The 22640-nt window shown below is 36.4% G+C and overlaps 2 protein-coding genes across 5 annotated transcripts in view; one reads left to right on the top strand and one right to left on the bottom strand.

Annotated features, from left to right (window-relative positions):
* Positions 1–22640, bottom strand: part of FCHSD2 (FCH and double SH3 domains 2) — a 247863-nt gene that overhangs the window by 70851 nt on the left and 154372 nt on the right. The gene's annotated exons all lie outside the window — the stretch shown is intronic.
* LOC110143184 (small integral membrane protein 15-like) lies at positions 13723–14135 on the top strand. The gene has a single exon (XM_020902755.2). The coding sequence runs from the start codon at positions 13911–13913 to the stop codon at positions 14133–14135; it is 225 nt and encodes a 74-aa protein (XP_020758414.1). The 5' UTR covers positions 13723–13910.

Here is a 22640-nt window from a genome sequence, read left to right as displayed (position 1 = left end):
TTACATTTTATGGATATTTTGTTTATTCATTTTGTTTATTCATTCATTAGCTGGTGAATCTTTGAGTTGTTTTCACTTTTTACTTATTATGAATAATGCTCTGTGGACATGTGTACAAGTTTTTGTTTGAACACCTGTTTCCAATTCTCTTGGGTATATAATTAGTAGTGGAATTGCTGGGTCTCTCAATAGAAATTCTATGTCTAGCTATTTAAGGAACAATCTGCTTTCCACAGTGGCTGCACTGTTTTACATCCCCATCAGCAATATATAAAGGTTCTAGTTTCTCCACAATCTCAACAACATCTGCTATTTTCTGTTTTGTTTTGTTTTTTAATTATTCAAGCTGCCCTAGTGGTAGCTCATTGTGGTTTTGATTTTGCATTTCTTTAATGACTAATGGTGTTGAGTGTCTTTTCAAGTGCTTATTGGCCATTTGTATATATTCTTTGAAGAAATGTCTACTCAAGTCCTATACACACTTTTTCAAAACTTTTCATCTTATATTGGAGTATAGCCAATTAACAATGTTGTGATGGTTCCAGATGGACAGCAAAGCGACTCAACCATACATATACACGTATCCATTCTCCCCTAGACTCCTCTCCCATCTAGGCTGCCACATAACATTTAGCAGGGTGTTCTGTGCTATAGGATAGGATCTTATAGGTTATCCATTTTAAATATAACAGTTTCCACTAATTTTTAAAATTGGTGTGGTCTTTTTGTTGTTGAGTTAAGAGTTCTTTATATATTTGGATACTATTTACATATTTGGGCTTCCCAGGTGGCACTAGCGATAAAGAACCTGTCTGTCAATGCAGGAGAAGTAAGAGACAGGGGTTCGATCCCTGGGTGGGGAAGATCCCCTGGAGGAAGTCATGGCAACCCCCTCCAGTGTTCTTGCCTGACAAATTCCATGGACAGAGGAGCCTAGTGGGCTACAGTCTGAAGAGTTGCAGAGAGTTGCAAAGAGTCGGACACAACTGAGCGACTAAGCACATCTTACTAGATACATGATTTTCAAATATATTCTCCCACTTTGTGGGCTACCCTTTCACTCTATCAATAGTGTACAAAATAGTGTACAAAAGTTTTAAATTTTGTTGTGGCCTAATTTAACTATTTTTTTTGCTTATGTTTTGGTGCCATATCTAAGAATTCTCAATGGAGGTTTTATAGTAAGGAAAATCTTTATTTTTTTCTTACTTTGGTTATTCAATTAAACATTTACTATAAAACTGACTTAAAACCACAAATTGTATCCTCAAAGCAGTAATAAAACTACACGTTCCATTGTGCTTAAACCACTAGATGGCACCAGCAAGCACTATAAATATAGACAGTGCAAATTCCTTAAGATTTCTTTCCATGAGGTTATGTAACATCCCCAGAGAGACTGCTGGTGTTAAGTCTGAATAATAATTCTTACCTTATGACTACTTTTCATGAACTTGTTAAAAAATGAACTTACAACTGATATGAGGTCTTTGCTTTAGAAATGCTCTTGGTAGATGGTCATAACCTTGTGTTTGCAGGAAACCACTGGAGCATTTTATTTAACACAGCAAATGGGAATACAGGCATCATGCGTTGCTACCCCCAGTCTGAGTAGGTTGGGGGTGGGGTCTGAGAATTTGTATTTTCTAACAACTTGCTGCTGGTGGTGTGGGGACCATACTTTGACAACCACTGGACTAAATAAAGAGTCATTTTAGCTGATTAGGTTGAATATTTACATAGACTTAGATCCTGGTGACCCTGTGACTCCAGCACAGTGGCTGGAGGTAGGAAGTCCATTGAGAATGGGGTCAATAGCACCAATATATCAAGCAGGCAGATGAGCATCTGTCTTCAACTGAGAACCATGCTCTACTTCAGAGTTAGAAAGGCAGCATGGGAAAGAACTTGAGTTCTGAAAATAAGCTGGATATGGGTTAGAATCTCAGAACTTTTACTTCATCATTTTGATGGTTCTCTCTTCTATAAACAGGGAAAGTGGAAATACCACACACTCCATGGGACACTGTAAAGATCAACTAATGTAAGGGAATGGCACAGTGTTAGTCTCCTTTTTTGCTTTGCTTAAAAATCTTCAATGGACTGGCTACATATTGATAATTATTAAAGCTGGGTAATAAATACATGGGGGTCATTATATTACTATTTTTACTTTGGTGTATATGGGAAATTTTTCATAAAAAAAGAAAATGTAAACATCAGACTAGAAAGAAAAAATGGTACTATCCAAAAAAAAATTTTTAAGCGCCATTATACATTTTGAAAAGTTAAAATTATTTAGCTGGTATCTAAGATCCTTTATAATCCAGTCCCAAACTACCTCTCATCAGTATCATCTCTCATCACTGTTGTCTATACTGTACTCATATCCCAACCACAAGTCATTTTGGAAAATGACATTTACTATCACGTTTCCAAGTAAGTTATTCTCTTGGCCTGCAATGTCATTTCCCTTTTCCCACCTACTCAAATAGTAATAATGATGGCAAACAGGCAACTAATATTTATTAATGGCTTACTAATGTTGCAAATGCTTTACAAAACTGATTTAACCAGTTCCTCCTTAGTGTTTCTGTAATTTTTATATTGCATGGGTATTACTGCAAGTCATGGATTAAGTCTTTTTCAGGCACAGAGCCTGGCAGATAGCAGATGCTCAAAGATAATTTATAGAATAATGTAAATCCATGGCTAATTCATGTCAATGTATGATAAAAACCACTACAATATTGTAAAGTAATTAGCCTCCAACTAATAAAAATAAATGAAAAAAAATAATTTATAGAATAAATGAAAGAATGATTTACTCTAGAGTTTAATATAGCAACAAAAATGCCCTGAATTAGACAGCTTATAAGGCAAGCTCTGTGTGTGTGTGTGTGTGTGTGTGTGCGTGCCCATGTGGACACACACAGAGTTGCTCACTTGTGTTCAACTCTTTGACCCTATGGACTATAGCCTGCCAGGCTCCTCTGTCTGTGGAATTTTTCAGAAAGAATACTGGAGTGGTTTGCCATTTCCTACTCCAGGGGATCTTCCCAACCTAGAGACTGAACCTGAGTCTCTCGTGTTTCCTGCATTGGCAGGTGAATTCCTTACCATTGCGCCACCTCGGAAGCCCCACAGGCAAGCTATTCCCACTATATTCCAGTTAAGAGAAAAACGTACCATTAATCATGTACCAAACACAGTAAAGGCATCTCTTGGCGTCAGCAATTCAAATGAGGCTTAATGAATTTACATTAGGTAAGAGGTGGGTCAAGTGATTGGAAGTCTCTTCTAGCAGACAGAGATTAATCTTAAAATATTTCTTTCATCATAACATCATATTCCCCAGAATATGATAAGAATATTCAGAATTCTGGGAATCCCACCAGAATTCCCCAAATTTTATAGGGTTACAGAATTCACTAACTTACCCATGTACCAATTTTCCTGGTTGATAAGAATAAGATAGCTGGAGGCCTTCTGGCCTAGGTGTGTTATTGCTCATGTTCATAAAGTTAATGCAGGAGGTACAAAAATTAAGAAATGGTTAGAATTCAAAGCAAAAGAAGTGGATGATTACTGACTGGCTCTGCCCCCACCTCAAGTTAACTGCAATTGTTTGAACCAGTGATGATGCTAAGAGATGAAGTTCAAAGCAATTCTGGGTAGCATTGTCTCAACCTGGTTTGTGTTTAGTAGGTAGATGGCATATATGGACTTTGATAAAAATCCAATAATTAAAAAGAATTAGTTCCCTAAAACAGAATGAAATACTGGGAAACAAAGGAGAGGGCTTGAAAGTGCTTTATACAAACTCTTTCATCATAGTACTTATCCTTATCACATAGAGGACTTAATCGCTATCAATCATAGTACTTAGTAACTATATCATTTGGACTATTGCTGCAATCTCCTATTGCTCAGCATACAGTTGTCCCTCCCACCAACTCATTTCCACACTGCAGATAGGAGGATGCTTCTAAATTGCCTATTGGAAGGGCTGATATAAGCTACAATTACCATCCATAACCCTTTAGTAAGGACAGCTCTCTTGTCTTAACTGCAGATAACAAATATTCAACTCAAAGTAATTTGCACAAAATGGGAGTTTGTTGGCTCAGGTTAAACAAATCACAAGGACAGGGTGATGTCTGCTCAGGAACTACCCAATTCAAGGACAGTCTCTGCCCCTCTCCTCTGATCCTCATTCCCAGCTTTACTCTGCCAAGTTTCTTCTCATCACTGCTTTTCCCTGTGAGTTGGTCTGAGTCTCCTGGTGGGAAGTATAGGCCATTTTCAACTTATCTTTCAGCTTCTATCCCAGGGATGACCTAATTTAGGTCAAGTGCCAAAATCTGCCCAATAAACCTGAGCAAGGGGCAGGGGTGTTACGCTCTCTCTTGCATACCAGCTTGGCCTGTAAGTTTATCCCTGTGGTCAAGAGAGTAGGATTTGAGGGAGAGAAGGCATGCAGAGTCATGTATGTCTTATGTCTTGGGATTCCACATAAAAAATGCCACTACTAAAAAGATTTGGAACTACTGCATTAGACAAAATTTTGTGAAATTAATTTCTTTTCCAGCTTATACAAATTTTTACCAGTGTTATATAACATCATTAGGCCTACTTTTCTGTTATGGGACTTGAGTGTGGGCTCATTTTTTTTTTTTTTAAAGCATGTGAATTCTGACTGGCATATTATTTGTTTAAGAGATACATATTAAGTACTACCAGTATGTCAATCTCTGAACTCAGCTAAGACACAGTGGTGAACAGACAAGACCCGTCCTTTCACAGAACTTAACAAACCAAAAGGAAAGACAGAAAAACAGGCATTATAAGTGCCTATTTTATGCTAAGATTTTATGTTACCATTAGGAGTTATGATGCAAAAAGACAAGAGAGCTGTCCAGAAGAGATAATGATTAAGTGAAAATCTTTTTTTTTTTCCCATTTATTTTTATTAGTTGGAGGCTAATTACTTTACATCATTGCAGTGGTTTTTGTCATACATTGACATGAATTAGCCATGGATTTACATGTATTCCCCATCCCGGTCCCCCCTCCCACCTCCCTCTCCACTCGATCCCTCTGGGGTCTTCCCAGTGCACCAGGCCCGAGCACTTGTCTCATGCACCCAACCTGGACTGGTGATCTGTTTCACCCTAGATAATATACATGTTTCGATGCTGTTCTCTTGAAACATCCCACCCTCGCCTTCTCCCACAGAGTCCACAATTCTGTTCTATACATCTGAGACAGTTAGCAAAACCAAGGAGGAGAGGGATAGATAGAAGTCAAGAAAAAAGAAAAGCCTTTGTGAAAACCTATAGGCAAAAGAGGAATATTGGAAGAACTAAAAGATGTACATTGTTGGGATAACAGGGAAGAGAAATGGGGAGAATAAATGAAGAACCAAGAGGTAAGGCCTGTCCAGATCATGCAGTCAAAAGATTTTTTGTTTTGTTTTACTTGTACTTTAGTTTAAACGCAACGAATCATTAATGAACATAGTCCAGCAGTCAAGTAAAATATGTGGTTTGGAAGCCTTCTCCTAGCTGTGCTGTAGAAATGGGTTGGCAAGATACAGGGCAACAGGAGACTGCTGCAATAACCCAGATGAAACAGGATGTCTGGAGGGCAGTAGATAAGTAAGAAATGAAATCAACAAGATTTAGTGGTTAACTAGATGCTGAAACAAAGGCAGAGGGGAAAGTAAACCTTTATTTCCAAGTGTCTGATCCAGGCAGGTGAGTGGATATTATATACTGCGCCAAGAACCCAAGAAGAAGCGCAGCTGGAGAAGAGAACGGTTTAGCTCAAGAGACAGTATGATACGTAGGTGTGAAGCTCAGAGAAGGGAAATAGTGTCTGGTTAAAATTTAAGTCTGTAAATTATATGCTACATGTTATTTTTTCATCAGAATAAAGCTGACCCAATTAAGATAAAGTAAATGCCTGATTATATCTACTTCACTCTCAAAATAAATCTTCAGTGCCTTCCCTCTCTTATAATTGGGGCCTGCTTTTGCAGCTTCCACTCTTGCCACCCTTGATTCATACAGATCACTAGCTGCAAGTGATAATAATTTAACAGCTTGCCTTACTCTTCCTGCTTCTTTTCAATTAAACAGATCTAAAAGCTTGAAATCTTTCCTTTTCTCCTTTGCTTTTTGCTTCTCTTCTTTTCACAGCTATTTGTAAGGCCTCTTCAGACAACCATTTTGCCTTTTTGCATTTCTTTTCCACGGGGATGGTGATCCCTGTCTCCTGTACAATGATCCCTGTCTCCTGTACAATGTTAAAAAGCAGAGACATTACTTTGCCAACAAATGTCCATCTAGTCAAGACTATGGTTTTTCCAGTGGTCATGTATGGCTGTGAGAGTTGGACTACAAAGAAAGCTGAGCGCCTAAAAATGGATGCTTTTGAACTTCGGTGCTGGAGAAGACTCTTGAGAGTCCCTTGGACTGCAAGGAGATCCAACCAGTCCATCCTGAAGGAGATAAGTCCTGGGTGTTCATTGGAAGGACTGATGCTGAAGCTGAAACTCCAATACTTTGGCTACCTCATGCGAAGAGTTGACTCATTGGAAAAGACCCTGATGCTGGGAGGGATTGGGGGCAGGAGAAGGGGACGACAGAAGATGAGATGGCTGGATGGCATCACCGACTCGATGGGCATGAGTTTGAGTAAACTCCAGGGGTTTGTGATGGACAGTTGAGGCCTGGTGTGCTGCGATTCATGGGGTTGCAAAGAGTCGGACACGACTGAGCGACTGAACTGAATTGAAAAGCTTGAAATAGACAATTTTAATTTCAAAGCCGAATCACATATACAACCCACAAGCTACATGTATTTTTTATAAACTTAAAGTAAGGTTAAAAACTTTTAAAGCTTACAATAAATTATAAAAGTATCACAACTATGATAGTTTGACAAGGACATGCATGATAAAGATGCATCTGAGCCCTGTCTAGCATTTACATGAGCAAGGCACAAGAATGTTCTCTAAGTATACTTGTTTGGTCAATTTAAAACCAGTAGATGTGCACAAACTTCTATTCCTATAGAGATCTGTATGCACAGTCATAAATTTCATAATCAGTGATACATTAGAATTCATATATATGCTCAGAAATGGCAGGAGAAGCATTCTTTTAAGGTTTATACAAATAAGAGTTAATCTGGCAGTATGAGATTCTCAGTGGTCTCCACCATGCAAAAATTTGGTAGGGAACTCACTCAAATGTAACTTTTAAACACAAATTTTGTTTTCGATTACTTGGTACCAATTGCTATGGGAAGAAGTCTGTAATATCTAAATTGAGAAATCATGGGGCCTTTAATTGTTTTAATAGTTTGAAAAAGCTGAAAGGGTTCTGAATGCCTTTGAATATCCATATTCTTTCCATATTCCTTATATATTACTTACATATATATATATATGTTCCTTATATATTACAGTACTCTTTTTATATATTACTTCTGCTCTCTATTCATTTGATCAACTTGATCTCTAAAATCAGTTGAGTTTGGAACCGAAACTCATAGTAGTAAATACTCAAAACAGTAAAGGAAAATTGGGATATCCTAAAGACAAATTCAGAAGCTTAGAATTCTAGGGTGTTCCAATAACATTTATTTATAGGAAAGTATAAATTCTTGGAACTTGTTTGAAGAGGGAAATTATGATGAGTTAGGAGTTAGGAGAAAGAAAATGTGTCATTTTTCTAAGCATTTGATGCAACTTCCCCTAAAGCAAGGACCTGAAACAGTGGCCTCCTTATTTAGATCCAGGAAGCGCAGAGTTTTTGCAGTAACAGAGCTATGCTGAAATCTCTTGAGTTTCCTTAATACAGACTAGAAAAAGCAAACTCTTCTTTTGCTGAGAGCAACAGGCATTCTGAATAGTCTTTGGTAAAAGTCAGGAATATAAATATCAAGATGATGATAAATAAGAGTTGTCTTAAAATTAAATTATGAAATTCTACAGTTCTCTTTTACTGATGCAAAACAATAATGATTGCCTGCCTGCATATGTGTATCTTTCTGAGAAGACTTTAAGCTGCACTTAACTAGGATGCAAAGAGAAAGTAGATTTTTACAAATTTAAAGAGATCAAAGCAAGTTCTGAGTCAAATTTGCATCACTATAAATATCTTTAATATATGGTTGAACTTGTCAATGATATAAAGTAAAATTAGAAACATGTCACCTAAATTTTTACTTGGTTATTTTATTTAAAAGCACTGAGTTACTTCAGGTTCTATGAAAGAGGAAAGCAAAGTTTCCATCTGTGAATTACAAAGCCAGGAAAGGAAAATTTAATACGGTTTTTCTATAAAGTCTGTATTGTCCTCTTGAGTTACTTATAAGCATGTGTCATCTAGTTGTGAATGTGCTAAAACCATCTCAACATTTGGGTTGCAACCTCAAAGCAGCATGGTCCAATAGAAAGTCTTGAACCACATACAGTTGCATTCAAATCTCAGATCTATCACTTAGCTAGCAATGACACTTTGGGGAAACACTGAACCTTCTTGAGCATTAAATTTCTGATCTGATAGAGACCAGAGAGTATGGTACTTACAAAAGATGGTTACTAAAATAATAAAGCTTAAATATTTCTATATTCTACCCAAGAATTTCACCTATTTCCCATAGAGGACCTATAATAAAGGATTTTGATGAAAGATTTGGTTTTGAGTCTTGATTCTATTATGTACTTAAGCTGCATAACCTCTCTAAGCCTCAGTTTCCTCATCTATAGAGAGATAAGAATAGAATCTCCTCACGAAGGCTGTAAAATAGTCTACTCTTTTAAGTCCCTTGTTTCTTTTACTAGATCTTTTTAACATTTTTGTAGTGGTTGCCTGAGGATTACAGTTAACATCTTAATTTAAGCAAACTAGTTTGGATTAATGCAAGCTTAATTTCAACAGAATACAAAAACTATGCCCCTTTATAGCTCTACTCTCCCTCTTCTGTGCTATTATTATAGAGATGTATCTTCATACAGTATAAGCCCATCAACACTTTACAATGATTGCCTTATGCACTGTTTTTTAAATCAGACTTGAATTATCTACTCCTTTTGCAGACTGGATCATCTCAATTGTCTGATCTTTAAGTTCACGGATTTTTACTTTTGCTGGTTCAGCTTTATTGCCAAGTCCTTCAGTGTATTTTAGTTTTAGTTACTGCACTTCTCAACTTCAGAATTTCTATTTGGTTCCCTTTTATAATTTCTGTCTCTTTGTTGATATTCTCCCTTTGGTAAAACATTGTTCTCATACTTTTATTTCTTTGGACATGGTTTCATCTAGCTCTTTAATCATATTTATGATCTTCGCTCATAAAGGAGTGATTAAATAAAATCTTTGTCTAGTAAGTTCAATGTATAGGTTTCCTCAAGGTCAGTTTCTATTGGCTCCTTTTGTTTCTGTGAATGGGTTATATCGTCTTGTTTCTTTATATGTCTAGTTTTTGGTTAAGAATAGGACATTTAAAAGATAATGTGGCCATTCTGTCCTGCACTAAGTTGCTTCAGTTGTGTCCAACTCTTAGTGACCCTATGGGTTGCAGTCCGCCAGGCTCCTCTGTCCATGGGATTCTCCAGGGAAGGATACATGAGTGGGTTGCCATGCCTTCCTCCAGGGGATCTTCCTGACCCAGGGATTGAACCTGCGTGTCTTATGTCTCCTGCATTGGCAAGCAGCTTCTTTACCACTAGTGCCACCTGGGAAACCCAGAAATTAGATTCCCGTCTCCCCTAGGATTTGTTTTGCTGCTGCCATTTGTTTATTTAGTGACCATGTGTTATCTCTGTGCTCTGGGCAATCTCAAAACTTTGCAATGAACTTCATGCACTCCACAAATACTTGATTTAAAAGCTTTAATATATATCACCTCGACTGTCTTTTAAATATCCATGAATTTTAGTCCCTCAGACATTCATTATTTTCCATCTCACCCTTCTGCTAAATGATCTTCATTTTTAATAAACACACAAGAATTAGCAATCAAGTAAAATTGTGTGACAAAGGTGAGTAAATTAAAGCAGCATACTTCAAGGGACTCACACCAAGACTATACTGGCCTGAGTATACACTTTAGGAAATCTCTTTTGCCCCACCTCACTCTCAAATCTATTTTGTCACTCAAATATATACTTACAGGCAAAAATAATTAGAGTAGATTTCCTTATAATGGAAGCTGGGGATACAATTGCATAATTTTTGCTGTCCACAAATTATCTGTGAGAATATACATTTTTTGTTTTCATTTTAATAAATCATTTTAAAGGATATTATTTAACCCAGGATTATACAGATGATCATCTTTATTGGAGTATTGCCATGTGATTTCTGTGCCAATGCTCATGTTTACCAACAGTGGGCCTAGCAGTTTTACTCCAGTGCTCCTAGGTTAATGAGAATAGGTCCTGAACTTAAAATGAAAACTGTAAACTGAAAATATAAATGACATAGTTGAAACACAGTGAAGATAAAATGACATCAGTGGATCATATACTAACAAAGAGAACAGAGTCATTGTAGGTATAAGGTAGTATAGGCACCGAGAACTCGACCCTGAGGAGAATATCATAATTTACATTTCAAGGAGCAATTTAGGGTCAACGGATCATTATCAGCTATTATATTTAATTCATTTTGTCAATTTGAATTTTACTGATTTTATAGATTTGCTTGTGATTAAATAACTGTTTTGGTTTTATACTTGTATAAAAGCCATAAGCATACATTTTCAACCTAGGCTTTTTTATACATATTTATGTAACAATGTAGTCAAAATAATCTAAGAGCCTGCCTACAGGAATTTTTGCCCATGAAAAACAGGATCCTAAATTATTCAAAGGTAAAACGTTTCATCACTCTTTCAGTTTTTACTCCTCTATAGGGCATGCCTCCTGCTTAGTTAAATAGCGGGTTTTTGTTTACCAACTGTACCACTCCCATAGTAAAATGGGGCTCTTCCTTGACTGTGGTCCTGATGGCCAAAAGGAAGTGATGATATGGGCGTAGTTTCACAGCTGGAAGCAAGAAGATGTGAAGGGACAAAAAACTGAAGGAGGACACAGAAAGGCTTCCGGGAGAAACTATTAACATGACTGAAATTCAGATCTTTAGGTACATAAACCAGAAAAACATACATGTCAGTAAATAGGACTATTGAAAATAGAAGAATTTTTGGCATTCCAATTTAGAATGGAATCTAGAATTTCCCACATTCATCTTTTGATTGTGTTATTTAAATATCATCTTTTGAGTGCACTTTTGAGACTGAAGTATTGAAATGCCAGAAAGTACTTAGCATGAAGAATATAAAGCTTAAGTTTTAATTCAGGAAGCATTATTCCAGATATAGGCAATCTGAAAGTTTCTCACATTGAAATTTTAGGGAAGAGTTAATACACACTTGTTGGATATACAGAACCATTAGTGGAAAGGAAATAGTTGAGTGCTCTTCTGAACTACAACGAGTGGTTGTACTGAATGGGGTCTGATTTTTTATAGCTCAAAGATAGCCTCTGACAAGAATGATCTTAGATATATGGTACATTAACATATGATAGCTACATTTCTTTGCACCTGAATTTTCTATGTAATTTGTACTATGATACAAGGACTTAACTCTATAGCAAAGGAGAACTCTGCTCAATATCATGTTAATAATCTAAATGGGCAAAGAATTTTTAAAAGAATAGATATATGTATATGTATAACTGAATCACTTTGCTGTACACCGGAAACTAACACAATATGGTTGATCAACTACACTCCAATAAAAAAAAGTTTAAAAATAATCATTCAACAGTTCAGTTCAAAAAAAAGTATTTCTTAAGGTCCTACACTGTGCCAAGAATGATGCTAAGGGTTGAGTCTGTGTTTATATGCGTGTATTTGAGTACATAACCATGAAGAATTTGGCCAAGTACTGGAGACAGGCATGTAATAGTATGATTTAATTATATAGGGTTCTAGTAGAGAGGCACTGGAACAAATGTGGAGGTTTAAGGAAGATTTTCTGGAGGAAATGATGCCTGAGCACATGTAAAAATCTTAAGAATTACATTGGTCACATTTTAAATAAAAAAAAAAGTGCCTCAGTTCTTAGCAACTGAAATCAGTACTTATCAATGCTTACCTAAAACTAACATCATTTTGATTATTTTTGTTTTCCTAATAAATCAATTCAGTAGGTTTTAAAATGGTTTTTAAGTTGTACTATAAAGCTGATTTAAGATTACAAATGTTTTCTAAAAAATACATAAGGATAAGAACCATAGACATTTTGGACCTTACATTTAATAAAAGTGGGCTCTGAGCTAAACATGTAAAGCAAAATGTTTTCATATTTTAACAGAGTAGTCAAGTATACAGTGGGGGGCAGTGGGTGGTGGGGACATATCATTACGCAGTGTATCAAAGCTTTCAAGTATAGAGTCCATGGAAAAGAATTTGGCTTTTCTTATTATAAACATTCACATGTCCATACTGAAGTCAGTTCCAGCAACAAGCTCTGCTGTGCTCAGCAGTAATCGAACACAGAAAAAGCATTAGCTCAGGACATTCAGAAAAGAAGGAAGGAAGGTCAAGAAAGACAGGATCCATTTTTCAGCAATAACAATAATTCTGCTTCTAAAAGTTACAACTAAGCATGTTTGTACCCACTAAGTAAGACTGCAGGTCTAACAGACTGTGCCTTAAATATATTTTTAAGTAATGGATTTAAAATTATCAGACAAAAATTAAGTTTCTATTTTTTTATTCCAAATTTCCATGGTACCTATAATTATATCAGATTTCTTTAAAGAGATATAGAGGTTTATTCTGATTTTAAATGCTGTCAATTTGGTAAAAACATTTCAGTTTCTCTGTTAGATTTTGATCTCTTAGAGAAAACTATCTGGTTTATAGGAAATCTATGAAGATGGTGAGTGAATCTTCCTGTAATCAAGTAAAGTTCAGGAGCTTCTTCAACAACATCTGACTGCTTATTCAGTCCCCTCTGGCAAGAGCCATGAGAGTTTTATGCAAGAGTGCTAATAGACTGTATGCAGAAGGTGCGCTCAAAGCCAAACTAAAAAGGCATTTATTATTATTCTTAGCTCTAATTTCATAGAAGAAGGACAAATACATTTTAGCCCTAAGTGGGAATCAGCATCCTTAGCCTTCTAAACTCATAACTACCAATAGCCTGAAGACTGAAAGTGTTACATTTAAATGGAATGAGACTTTGTGTGTATATGTGTGTGTGTGTGTTCATTCTATGCTTATCACAAAAACACCACACCTTTAATACTGAAAGGCCTTTTAAAAAGCAAGTTAGGAGGTGAGTCGGGAGTCGGGGTCCGAACCCGTCGTCCCCTGCGAGATGTAGGGGAGGCAGGTGGCGATCGGTGTCGCGGTTTTGCCCTGGGGTGCTCAGCGGATGTGGCCACGGCGCCAGCGGCCCAGGATGTGGCGGGGATGACCCAGGGTGTGGCGGGGATGACCTCCGATTCCCGGGGAATGCCAGCTGTTCGAGCCCCGCTGGGCCCGCGCTCGCCTAGGCGGAGGGAAAGGAAAGTGTGGGTGGCTATGAGATGCCCTCACCTTCAGGCACAGTGCGGGTCTGATCCGAAGATCATGCCTGGTGGATCCTTTTCAGAAGGAAGAAGAATAATATTTATTCTTTAAAGTGTGGAGGGCGCTTGCACCTGGGGTCCGAAATTGAGGTGCACGGGAGTATATAGAATTTAAGCCTTCTCTCACAAGTGTATTGGTAGAGTTAAAGAAGAAGACAGCCAACCAAAGGTCATCTGAAATTGTGACTGGCTGATAATCCCAGGACAAAATTAGAGATCACTACTCAAGCATAAGGCCTCCACGAAGATGTCTGACTTAAAGGCCTCGGCTGAGTATGTTGTGGAGTGGGCTGCAAAGGACCCACACAGCTTCCTTATGACAGTTATTCTGGCTCTGACTCCATTGTTTCTAGCAAGTGCTGTGCTGTCTTGGAAACTGGCCAAGATGATTGAGGCCAGGGAAAAGGAGCAAAAGAAGAAACAAAAACGTCAAGAAAATATTGCAAAAGCTAAACAACTAAAAAAGGACTGAAGGAATAAAAAATAAATAAATAAATAAATAAATAAATTTAAGAAAAAAGGACTGAAGGAATGAACAGGCTGTGCGTCCAGAGGAAAATTGTTCGGAAAATTATTCATCTTTGAAAGAACCCATTAAGGTTTCTTTTTGGATCTTATGACAGTATTACTAAATGAAGTCTGAGTCTATGGAAGAATCATGTCAGTTCTCACCTGTACTGTAGCAACTTTTCGGCTTCGGTATAGAAGTCTGTTGACAGTTACTGTAAATTGGCATTTATTATGCTACAGATTCTTTTAACTGACTTTCATTTGCCTTTTTGCAGCTTATGTATGAATACTAAAATGAAAACATCCTGTGAAGAAAAGTGACTTTAGATTATGAACTCTATTCAAATAATGGCTTAAAATGTGGTCCTGTTCTGGACAAAGGAAATTAAGAATGTAAAAATCAAGAGTTGTTCTGAGCAGAAAAGCATGGTTTGGCTTAAAAGATACATGGTGTATTAATTACATCTCTTATCATTATTACTTATTTCTTGGAATAGAATCATTTCTGGCTTCCTCAAAGCAAAATAATATTATTCAATGAGTACTTCTCTATTTTCTGTATTTTTATTTTAGCTTTTGAGATACTGGTAATTATCAGATAAGTCTGCATTTTTAAATATCTACTTTTATAAAGAATTTTCTTGTTATCTTGACTATGTAGAATACCACCTACTGGATATAATCATTTTTGTACTTATGAACACTGCCATTTTCTTAGAGATGACTTGAGTAGAGTAACACTATGATTTAAAGCTTAAGAGTAAAAATGCCAAACCCGTAGTACCTTGGAACCAGTTTATTCTCACTTGTGCTAAGTAGAAATGTGAAGTAGTTAACATGTCTTATCAGATAATTTGCTGATTATATAGATACCACTTTTGCTTTTTATTCTATTCTTTGTTTTAATTCATGTGGTGGTGATGTCCTTTACTTTTTGGTCAGACAGGTTCACGGTCTGAGGTAATGAGGTTAGTATAAAAATTAAAATTTCAACTTTCTTTTAAGGAACTTTTAAAGAGTTACAGTTATGTCATGTGTCATAAATGGTAAAGAAAGTCTTAACATTTGGAAAAATTTTGTTTGCATTGTATTAATTGTGTGAAAAAGGTGTAAATTATGTCAAAATGAGAATGTTAGAAATAAAGAGGTAATGGATATTTCCTTCAGTCAAATAGTATAATTGGAAGTTTTTACTCTTTAACATGGCTTCTTAGCATCATTCATAATTTGTTTTCAATAATTAATAGCTTATTAATGTTTTCCTCACCACTAATAATGAATTTTAAATTGCAAAAAATTATCCAATAGCTTTAATTTAAAAATGAAACTAGATATTGAAATAAATTTGATACTTTAATAAATAAAAAGCAAGTTAGTATTTTATTTGATATGAATGGGTTTGATCAGACACATGCAAGTCTCCAAAATGCAGTTTCCAAATATTAGTTTAATATCAAAGAAAATAATGTATGTAATGAAGTTAGTATCAATATAATGTGTGGAAAATAATAAGTAGTCAATGAATAAGACTATTTTGATATTTTTATTCTCCTTTAAGGGGTCACAGGCCATCTGGATCTTGTTAAATATTGTATCTCCAATAAAAGGCACATAGAGGGCCCTGAGTAAATATCTGTTAAATTATCAATGAATGAATGCCCTGCAATGAAAATGTGAGCTAACTGTACTATATCTTCCATATCTAAAGTAGTATGTGAGAGAAAATAAGTACTTAATAAAAATATGTTAGATGTCTGTTTGGTATAAAATATGAACTCCAACTCTGTTAATGTATCATCACTATCTTTGGCATTAACTATCTTATCCATTTAATGATCCATTCTTTTCTTCAACTTTTGACGGTTCTGAAGAGTTGTTTAAATAGCACAAAATAAAAATGTGCAATTTACCATGAATAAAAAATTAAAATAATATTAAATTAAGAGTATTACATTCATCCAAACTGTTGCTCTTATAGGTATATTTATTTAATTTTAAAACACAGCTTTGATAACATCAGGAATAGGTGCTTTTGTACACTGCTTTTCAGAGTATAAATTGATATAATCTTTGTGGAATGTAATGAGTCTATACAGAAAATATTAACAAATCTTTGTTTTTGACCAGGGAACACATTTCTTAAAGGCTGTCTTAAGGAAGTTATCAAAGAGGTATACAAAAATTAGTATTAAAAAATCCTCAAAAAAATAAAATAAATAGAAAAACTTCACTACAGATTTATATAAGTGGGACAAAAAGGGACATGAAAATCTATGGCATGTTAATATAATAAAATACTATGCAGCCATTAAAATCACATTTTCAAGTAATATTTAAATGCAAGAATATTTCAAAATGTATTTTATATGAAAAAGTACTTGTGAAAACAAAATGATACCGATTTTGAATCATGTATATACAATATATGCATAGAAAAAATTAGAAGGTATCAGGATAACGTTCCCCTCATAGAACGAGTTAGGAAGTTCTCCCTCCGTTTTTTTGGAAGAATTTGTTAATTCTTCAAATATGTGGGAGAATTCACCTATGAAGCCATCTGGTACTACATTTTTCTACAGTGGAATTTTTTTTACTATGATTCAATCACTTTATTTATTATAAAATTGTTTAGATTTGTCTAATTCTTCTTCAGTTAGTTTTGAGTTTGTGTTTTTAGGAATTTGTCCATTCTGTCTAGGTTATTTATTGGTATCTGTTTATAGTATTCTCTTATAAGCCTGATTTCGGTAAGATTGGTAGTAATATCACACTTTCATTCCTGATTTTAGTAATTTAAACCTTTTTTTTGAGGGGGGGGGGTGGGATGAGGGGAGCTATCAGTGTAGAGGATTGAATGGTGGCCCATAATAGATATATCCATGTCTTACAACTTCCCTGGAGCTTCAGTGGGTAGGAATCTGTGTTTTCACTGTCAAGCATGGCGGTTCAATCCCTGGTTGAGCAACTAAAATCCTGTAAGCTCTGTGTGGTCGAAAAAAAAAAGAAAAGATATACCCATGTCTTAACTCCTCAAACCTATGAAACCGATCTTATTTGGAAAAAGGGGTTTTACCCATGTAATTAAGACTCCATTCGTTCTTTTACACGAGATAGTAGAGAAATAGACATGGGAAAGTGAGGTGAAAACAGAAGCACAGTGATGCCAGTCTACATGCCAAGGGCTGCTAGGAACTTCCAGCAACCACAAGAAACTTGCAGAGGTATGGTATGGATTCTCTCCCCTCAGAACCTCCACAAAGAACCAATCCTGTTGACAGCTTGATTTTAGGCTTCTGGCTTCCAGAGTTGTGAGAGAAATAAATTTTTGTTGTTTTAAGCCACCATATTTGTGATAATTTGTTACGGCAGCGGTAGGAGAGAAATATAGTCAGTCTACCTAAAGGTCTGTCAATTTTGTTGACCTTTTCAGAGAACCAACTTCTGGTTTTGCTGATTCTATTGTTTTTCTATTTTCTACCTCATTTATTTCTGCTCTAATGTTTATTATTTCCTTCCTTCTTCTTGCTTTGGTTTAGTGTCCTCTCATTTTTCTAGTTCCTTAAAATGGAAGGTTAGGTTAGTGATTTGAGATCTTTCTTCTTTTTTAATGTATGTGTTTACACCTATTACGCTTCCCTGATAGCTCAGTTGGTAAAGAATCTGCCATTACAATGCAGGAGACTCTGGTTCGATTCCTGGATTGGGAAGATTCCCTGGAGAAGAGATAGGCTACCCATTCCAGTATTCTTGGGCTTCTCTTGTGGCTCAGCTGGTAAAGAATCCATCAACTCTGGTTTGAACCCTGGGTTGGGAAGAACCCCTGGAGAAAAGAAAGGCTACCCACTCCAGTATTCTGGCCTCGAGAACTGGACATGACTGAGTGACTTTCACTTAAACCTAATATAGGCTCTGAAAATCGACCAAAAGCAAACAATAAATTGAAAAACTGTTGACCTTTGTGTAAGAATAGTGGCAATGTGAGGCATTCTTGCCTAGGGTTGGTCCCATCTCCATTCAGTTAAGTAATAGTTCTGGCAGGATAATGCTGGCAATGAAAACCAGCAGGTTCACTGCCAGAAAGACTAACTTGATTTGGAGCAAAGGGTTAAAAAACTCATGTCCAGAGGTTTTTTTTTTTTTTTTAGATAGGCAAGAAGTGGATTTATTCAGAGAGAAACACACTCCACAAAGTGTGGGCCATCACAGAGGGTGAGTATCCTGTCTAGAGAGATTTAACAAAAGTAGTGATCTTGGTAGGAAGTGCATCAGGAAAACCAGTAGCTCTGCTAGTCTGAGACTGTGGTCCTAGTTGGGGTGATCATCTGACCAGCAGATTAGCCAGAAATTTAACATAAAGATCCTGGAAATGAAAAAGCAGAAACCTTCCATGTATCCCTAACTGATAGTGAAGCATGAGGTAGATGCCAACCCATGATCCCCACCTCCCACCATAAAGCAACTGGAGATTCATTCTCTATTGACCCAGACTCCAAGACAAGAATAACAGGACAATTAAGGGAGGAGGCTGGGCCCTGCCCAGACCACAAGTCTCTTATTCCTGAAGTCCTAAAACCTCCCTGACCACATATGCACAGTAAAGCTACTTGCAGGCCAAAGAGGAAAGTAATGTCAAGGGATGAGCTACCCATATGCCTCTTCGGTAGGATCCTTCTTGGTTAAGAAATGTGTGCGGGAAAAAAAAAAAAAAAAGAAATGTGTGCGCACACATGGAAGGATCCTAAGATATACCAAATATGGACTGTGAATAAGGCAAATCAGAATGACTGCCCAAAGGAAAACCAGAAGAAATGCCCCATATAAATGATTTAAACTGCCATGAGGGCGTGACTCAGGGACTCTCCCTCTGAGGCTGCCCGTGTGTCTATCCACACATAACACACTCTTTTTTCCTCTTAACAAATACTTTACTTGCTTCACTATTTTCTGTCTCTCTGGAAATTCTTTTCTGCAAAGCTGTAGGACGAGGGCCCTTGTCACTGACCACTCATCTAGTGGCTAGGATCTGGTGCTTTTACAGCCGCAACATGGCCTCAATCTCTGGCTGGGAATCCAAGCCCTGCTCCAAGCCTTTGCAGGCTGAGGCCACCCAAGATTAACAGGAAGGCTACTTGTACATCCAGATGAGACCTTAGAAGGCACAGGAGGAAAAAAAGCAAGGTAAGAAGTCCTAGACTTTGAATACACTCCCCAGTGAAAAAACACATCCACCCAAAGGGTAAAAGCCTTACTGGTTTGACATATTTGAGCACAATTTCTGACCAATCACAGACTGACTACCAAACTATGCAGACTCAGGGATGAATCATTGAGGTCCAGGCTTAAAAATAAGAATAAAAAAAGAAACTGAGCAAAGATACCAGTAGCAACATATAGCAGAATAGACAGATTCTGCAGAATTAGTCTGGGCAAGCAATGACACAACCACCTACCCAACTCAAGAAAAACAACCCTTGGTGGGTAGGGTGGGGTAAAGAACCCAGATCTTTCAGAATTGTAATTTCAAAAGTCCAATTTTCAACAAAAAATTATGAGACATGCAAAGAAACTTTAAAATGTCTCCCATACTCAGAGAAAAAAAGGAGGCAATAAATATTGCCTGAGTAGGCCAATATATTTGATTTAGTAGAAGCAGACCTTAAAGCAAGTTTTATAAAATGTTCAAAGTTAGGACCTTCCCTGGTGGTCCAGTGGTTAACACTCTGTGTTCCCAATGCAGGCAGCCTGGGTTTGATCCCTGGCCAGGGAACTAGATCCCACATACTGCAACTAAGATCCAATGCAGCCAAATAAATAAATAATTAGAAAAAAAAATGTTCAAAGAAAATTTTGTTCAAAGAATTAAAAGGAAAATATAATAACCACTTAATGAATAAGGACTCTCCATAGCTGGGTATCTATCCACTGAGAAATAAAAGCAACAAAAGACACAAAGACTTGTACATGAATACTAATAGCAGCTACTAAAAACAGCCAAAACCCAGAAAAAACCCAAATGCCTATCGACTGGTGAATTGATAAACAAAAATGTGAGTTTCCATATAATACAGTATTAATCAAAAATAAAGAAGAATGAACTACTGATACATGGTACAAAGTTGATGAAATATCATGCTAAGTAAAAGAAGCCAAACACAAAGAACCACAAATTGTATGATTCCATTTATATAAAATCTACAGAAAAAGCAATCCACAGACACATAAAACAGATTGGTAGTTGTCTGGGGCTGACAGTGGGAGCTGGCATCAGCTGCAAACAGGTACGAAGGAACTTTTAGGGGTGACAGAAGTTTTCTAAAATGAAATTGTAAATTTTATAAATTTTCTTGACTGAACTGTGTATTTATCATGGGTGAATTTTATGGCATGAAAATTATCTTAATAAAGCTGTTTTTAAAAAAACTGTCAATATATTAATAAATAGTTACATTCATATGCATTATGAAAAAATATGTAAGGAATATAAGGAAAATATATCCAAAAAAGCAACAGACGCTATATAATAGAAAAAAAAAAGATGTTCCACATCAGCAGGAGAAAATCATAAACATTAACTGAACAATGTAAGAAAAAAATCCTAAAAATATAGTAAAAATATAGGTATCTACCACTTTCTGAAAGCTTGCTTGATGCTACTTCACTTTCATGAAAGGCTTACGTTAGTATATATTTTTTGCTAACTGAAAGAAATCTAAAGAGGATTTTCACTTTAAAAAAGAGAGAGAGAAAGCAAAAATAGCATTCAGCATTTGTTTTGGAGTGAGCTGTTATAGAGGCAGTGCACATCCCAAGCTGCAAGAGTGGCACTGACAAGTCCTTCCCCAGAAACTCCACTCAGCCTCTCAGCACCAAGCCACCGGAGCTTTGAACTGTGCCTGTTAGCAGCTGTGTTTTATTTACTCTGTGCATTTGTTAGCAAGATGTGTCCTAAGGTAACTGCGTCTTTGTTTTACACCACTTTGGCTTATAAAAGGTTTCATAGAAACACTACTTTCGGTTGACAGGGGAAATCTGTACTGAGATGAGAAGACTCAAGATTAAAATATATCATCCAAGTAATCTATAAGTTAAATGCAATCCCAATTAAAATACACATAGGACAATAAAGCTGATTCTAAAGGTAACAGAGAAGGACAATTACAAATCAATATAATTTTGAAGAACAGACAGTGTGATATTGGACAGGAACAGACAAAAAGACCAATGAAACAATCCCAAAACCAAGAAATAAATGTGCATGTATAAAGGAACTGATTCATAAGAGAAATCAGTCCAAATCATATTGTTCAGCAGATTTATAATAGAGACGAGTCCAAATTTGACTGTTCAACAAATGGTATTGGGACAAATGGTTATCTAGAAGGAGGAAATATAGAATTCCTACCTTAAACCAATACAGGTAAATTACAAAAGGATTAAAGACTAACTACAAAAAAAAATTTAGAACATCTAGAAGAAAATATAGAATAATACCCATATGATTTCTAGGCAGAAGCATAAAAAATACAATAATGGAAAAGAATGATAATTTATGATTACATAAAAATTCAAATCTTCTGTTCATAGATATAAATTTAAAAGAATTAGACTTTGTTACTTTTGCCGTGGTGGTGGGGTGGGGTTGACCTGTGCTGCACAGCATGGAGGATCTTAAGTTCTCCAACCAGGAATGGAACCCACTAAGATCCTTGCAGTGGCAGCATCACTGAACCACAGGGGAATTTCCTGGACTTTGTTACCTTTAATATATAACAGACAATTAGTATCCATGACATAAAAAGAATTCCTACATATCCATAAGAAAAACATAACAGGACATCCCTCATGGTCCAGTGGTTAAGAATCTGCCTGCCAATCCAGGAGACATGGGTTTGATTCCTCATCTGGGAAGATTCCACATGCTGTGGAGCAACTAAGTCCATGTGCCACAATTACTGAAGCCGGCACACTGCAGAGCCAGTGCTCCGCAACAAGAGAAGCCACTGCAATGAGAAACCTGCACACTGCAACCAGACAGCAGCTCCTGCTTGCCACAACCTGAGAAACCCCCATGTGCAGCAACGAAGACTCAGCATAGTCAAAAATAAACAAAACAAAATTTTAAAAACATTTAAAAAATAGAAAAATGATGAAGGATATGAGTAAGCAATTTATAGCAGAAAAAATAGGAATGATAAACAATGTTCAATTTTACTAGTGATAAGGGAAATGAAAATAGAAAATACCATTTAAAACCCAACAACTGGTAAAAACTAAAATATTTGCAATATTATGCCCTGAGGAGGATGTGGGAAAATGGGTACACCTATATAGTACTGAAGACAGTCTGAAGTGGTACAGTTCTTTGGGTAGTACTAGATTATGTATCTAGTCTGTAGTTCAGTAACTTCAGGGGCAGACACGTGTATATGAAAATATGTACAAGAATGTTCACAGGAGCATCATTTTA

This window comes from Odocoileus virginianus, chromosome 10 (assembly GCF_023699985.2).
Source record: "Odocoileus virginianus isolate 20LAN1187 ecotype Illinois chromosome 10, Ovbor_1.2, whole genome shotgun sequence".
NCBI lineage: Eukaryota > Metazoa > Chordata > Mammalia > Artiodactyla > Cervidae > Odocoileus > Odocoileus virginianus.
The sequence above is the reverse complement of the archived record's forward strand: the minus strand, read 5'-3'. Positions and strand labels throughout refer to the sequence as shown.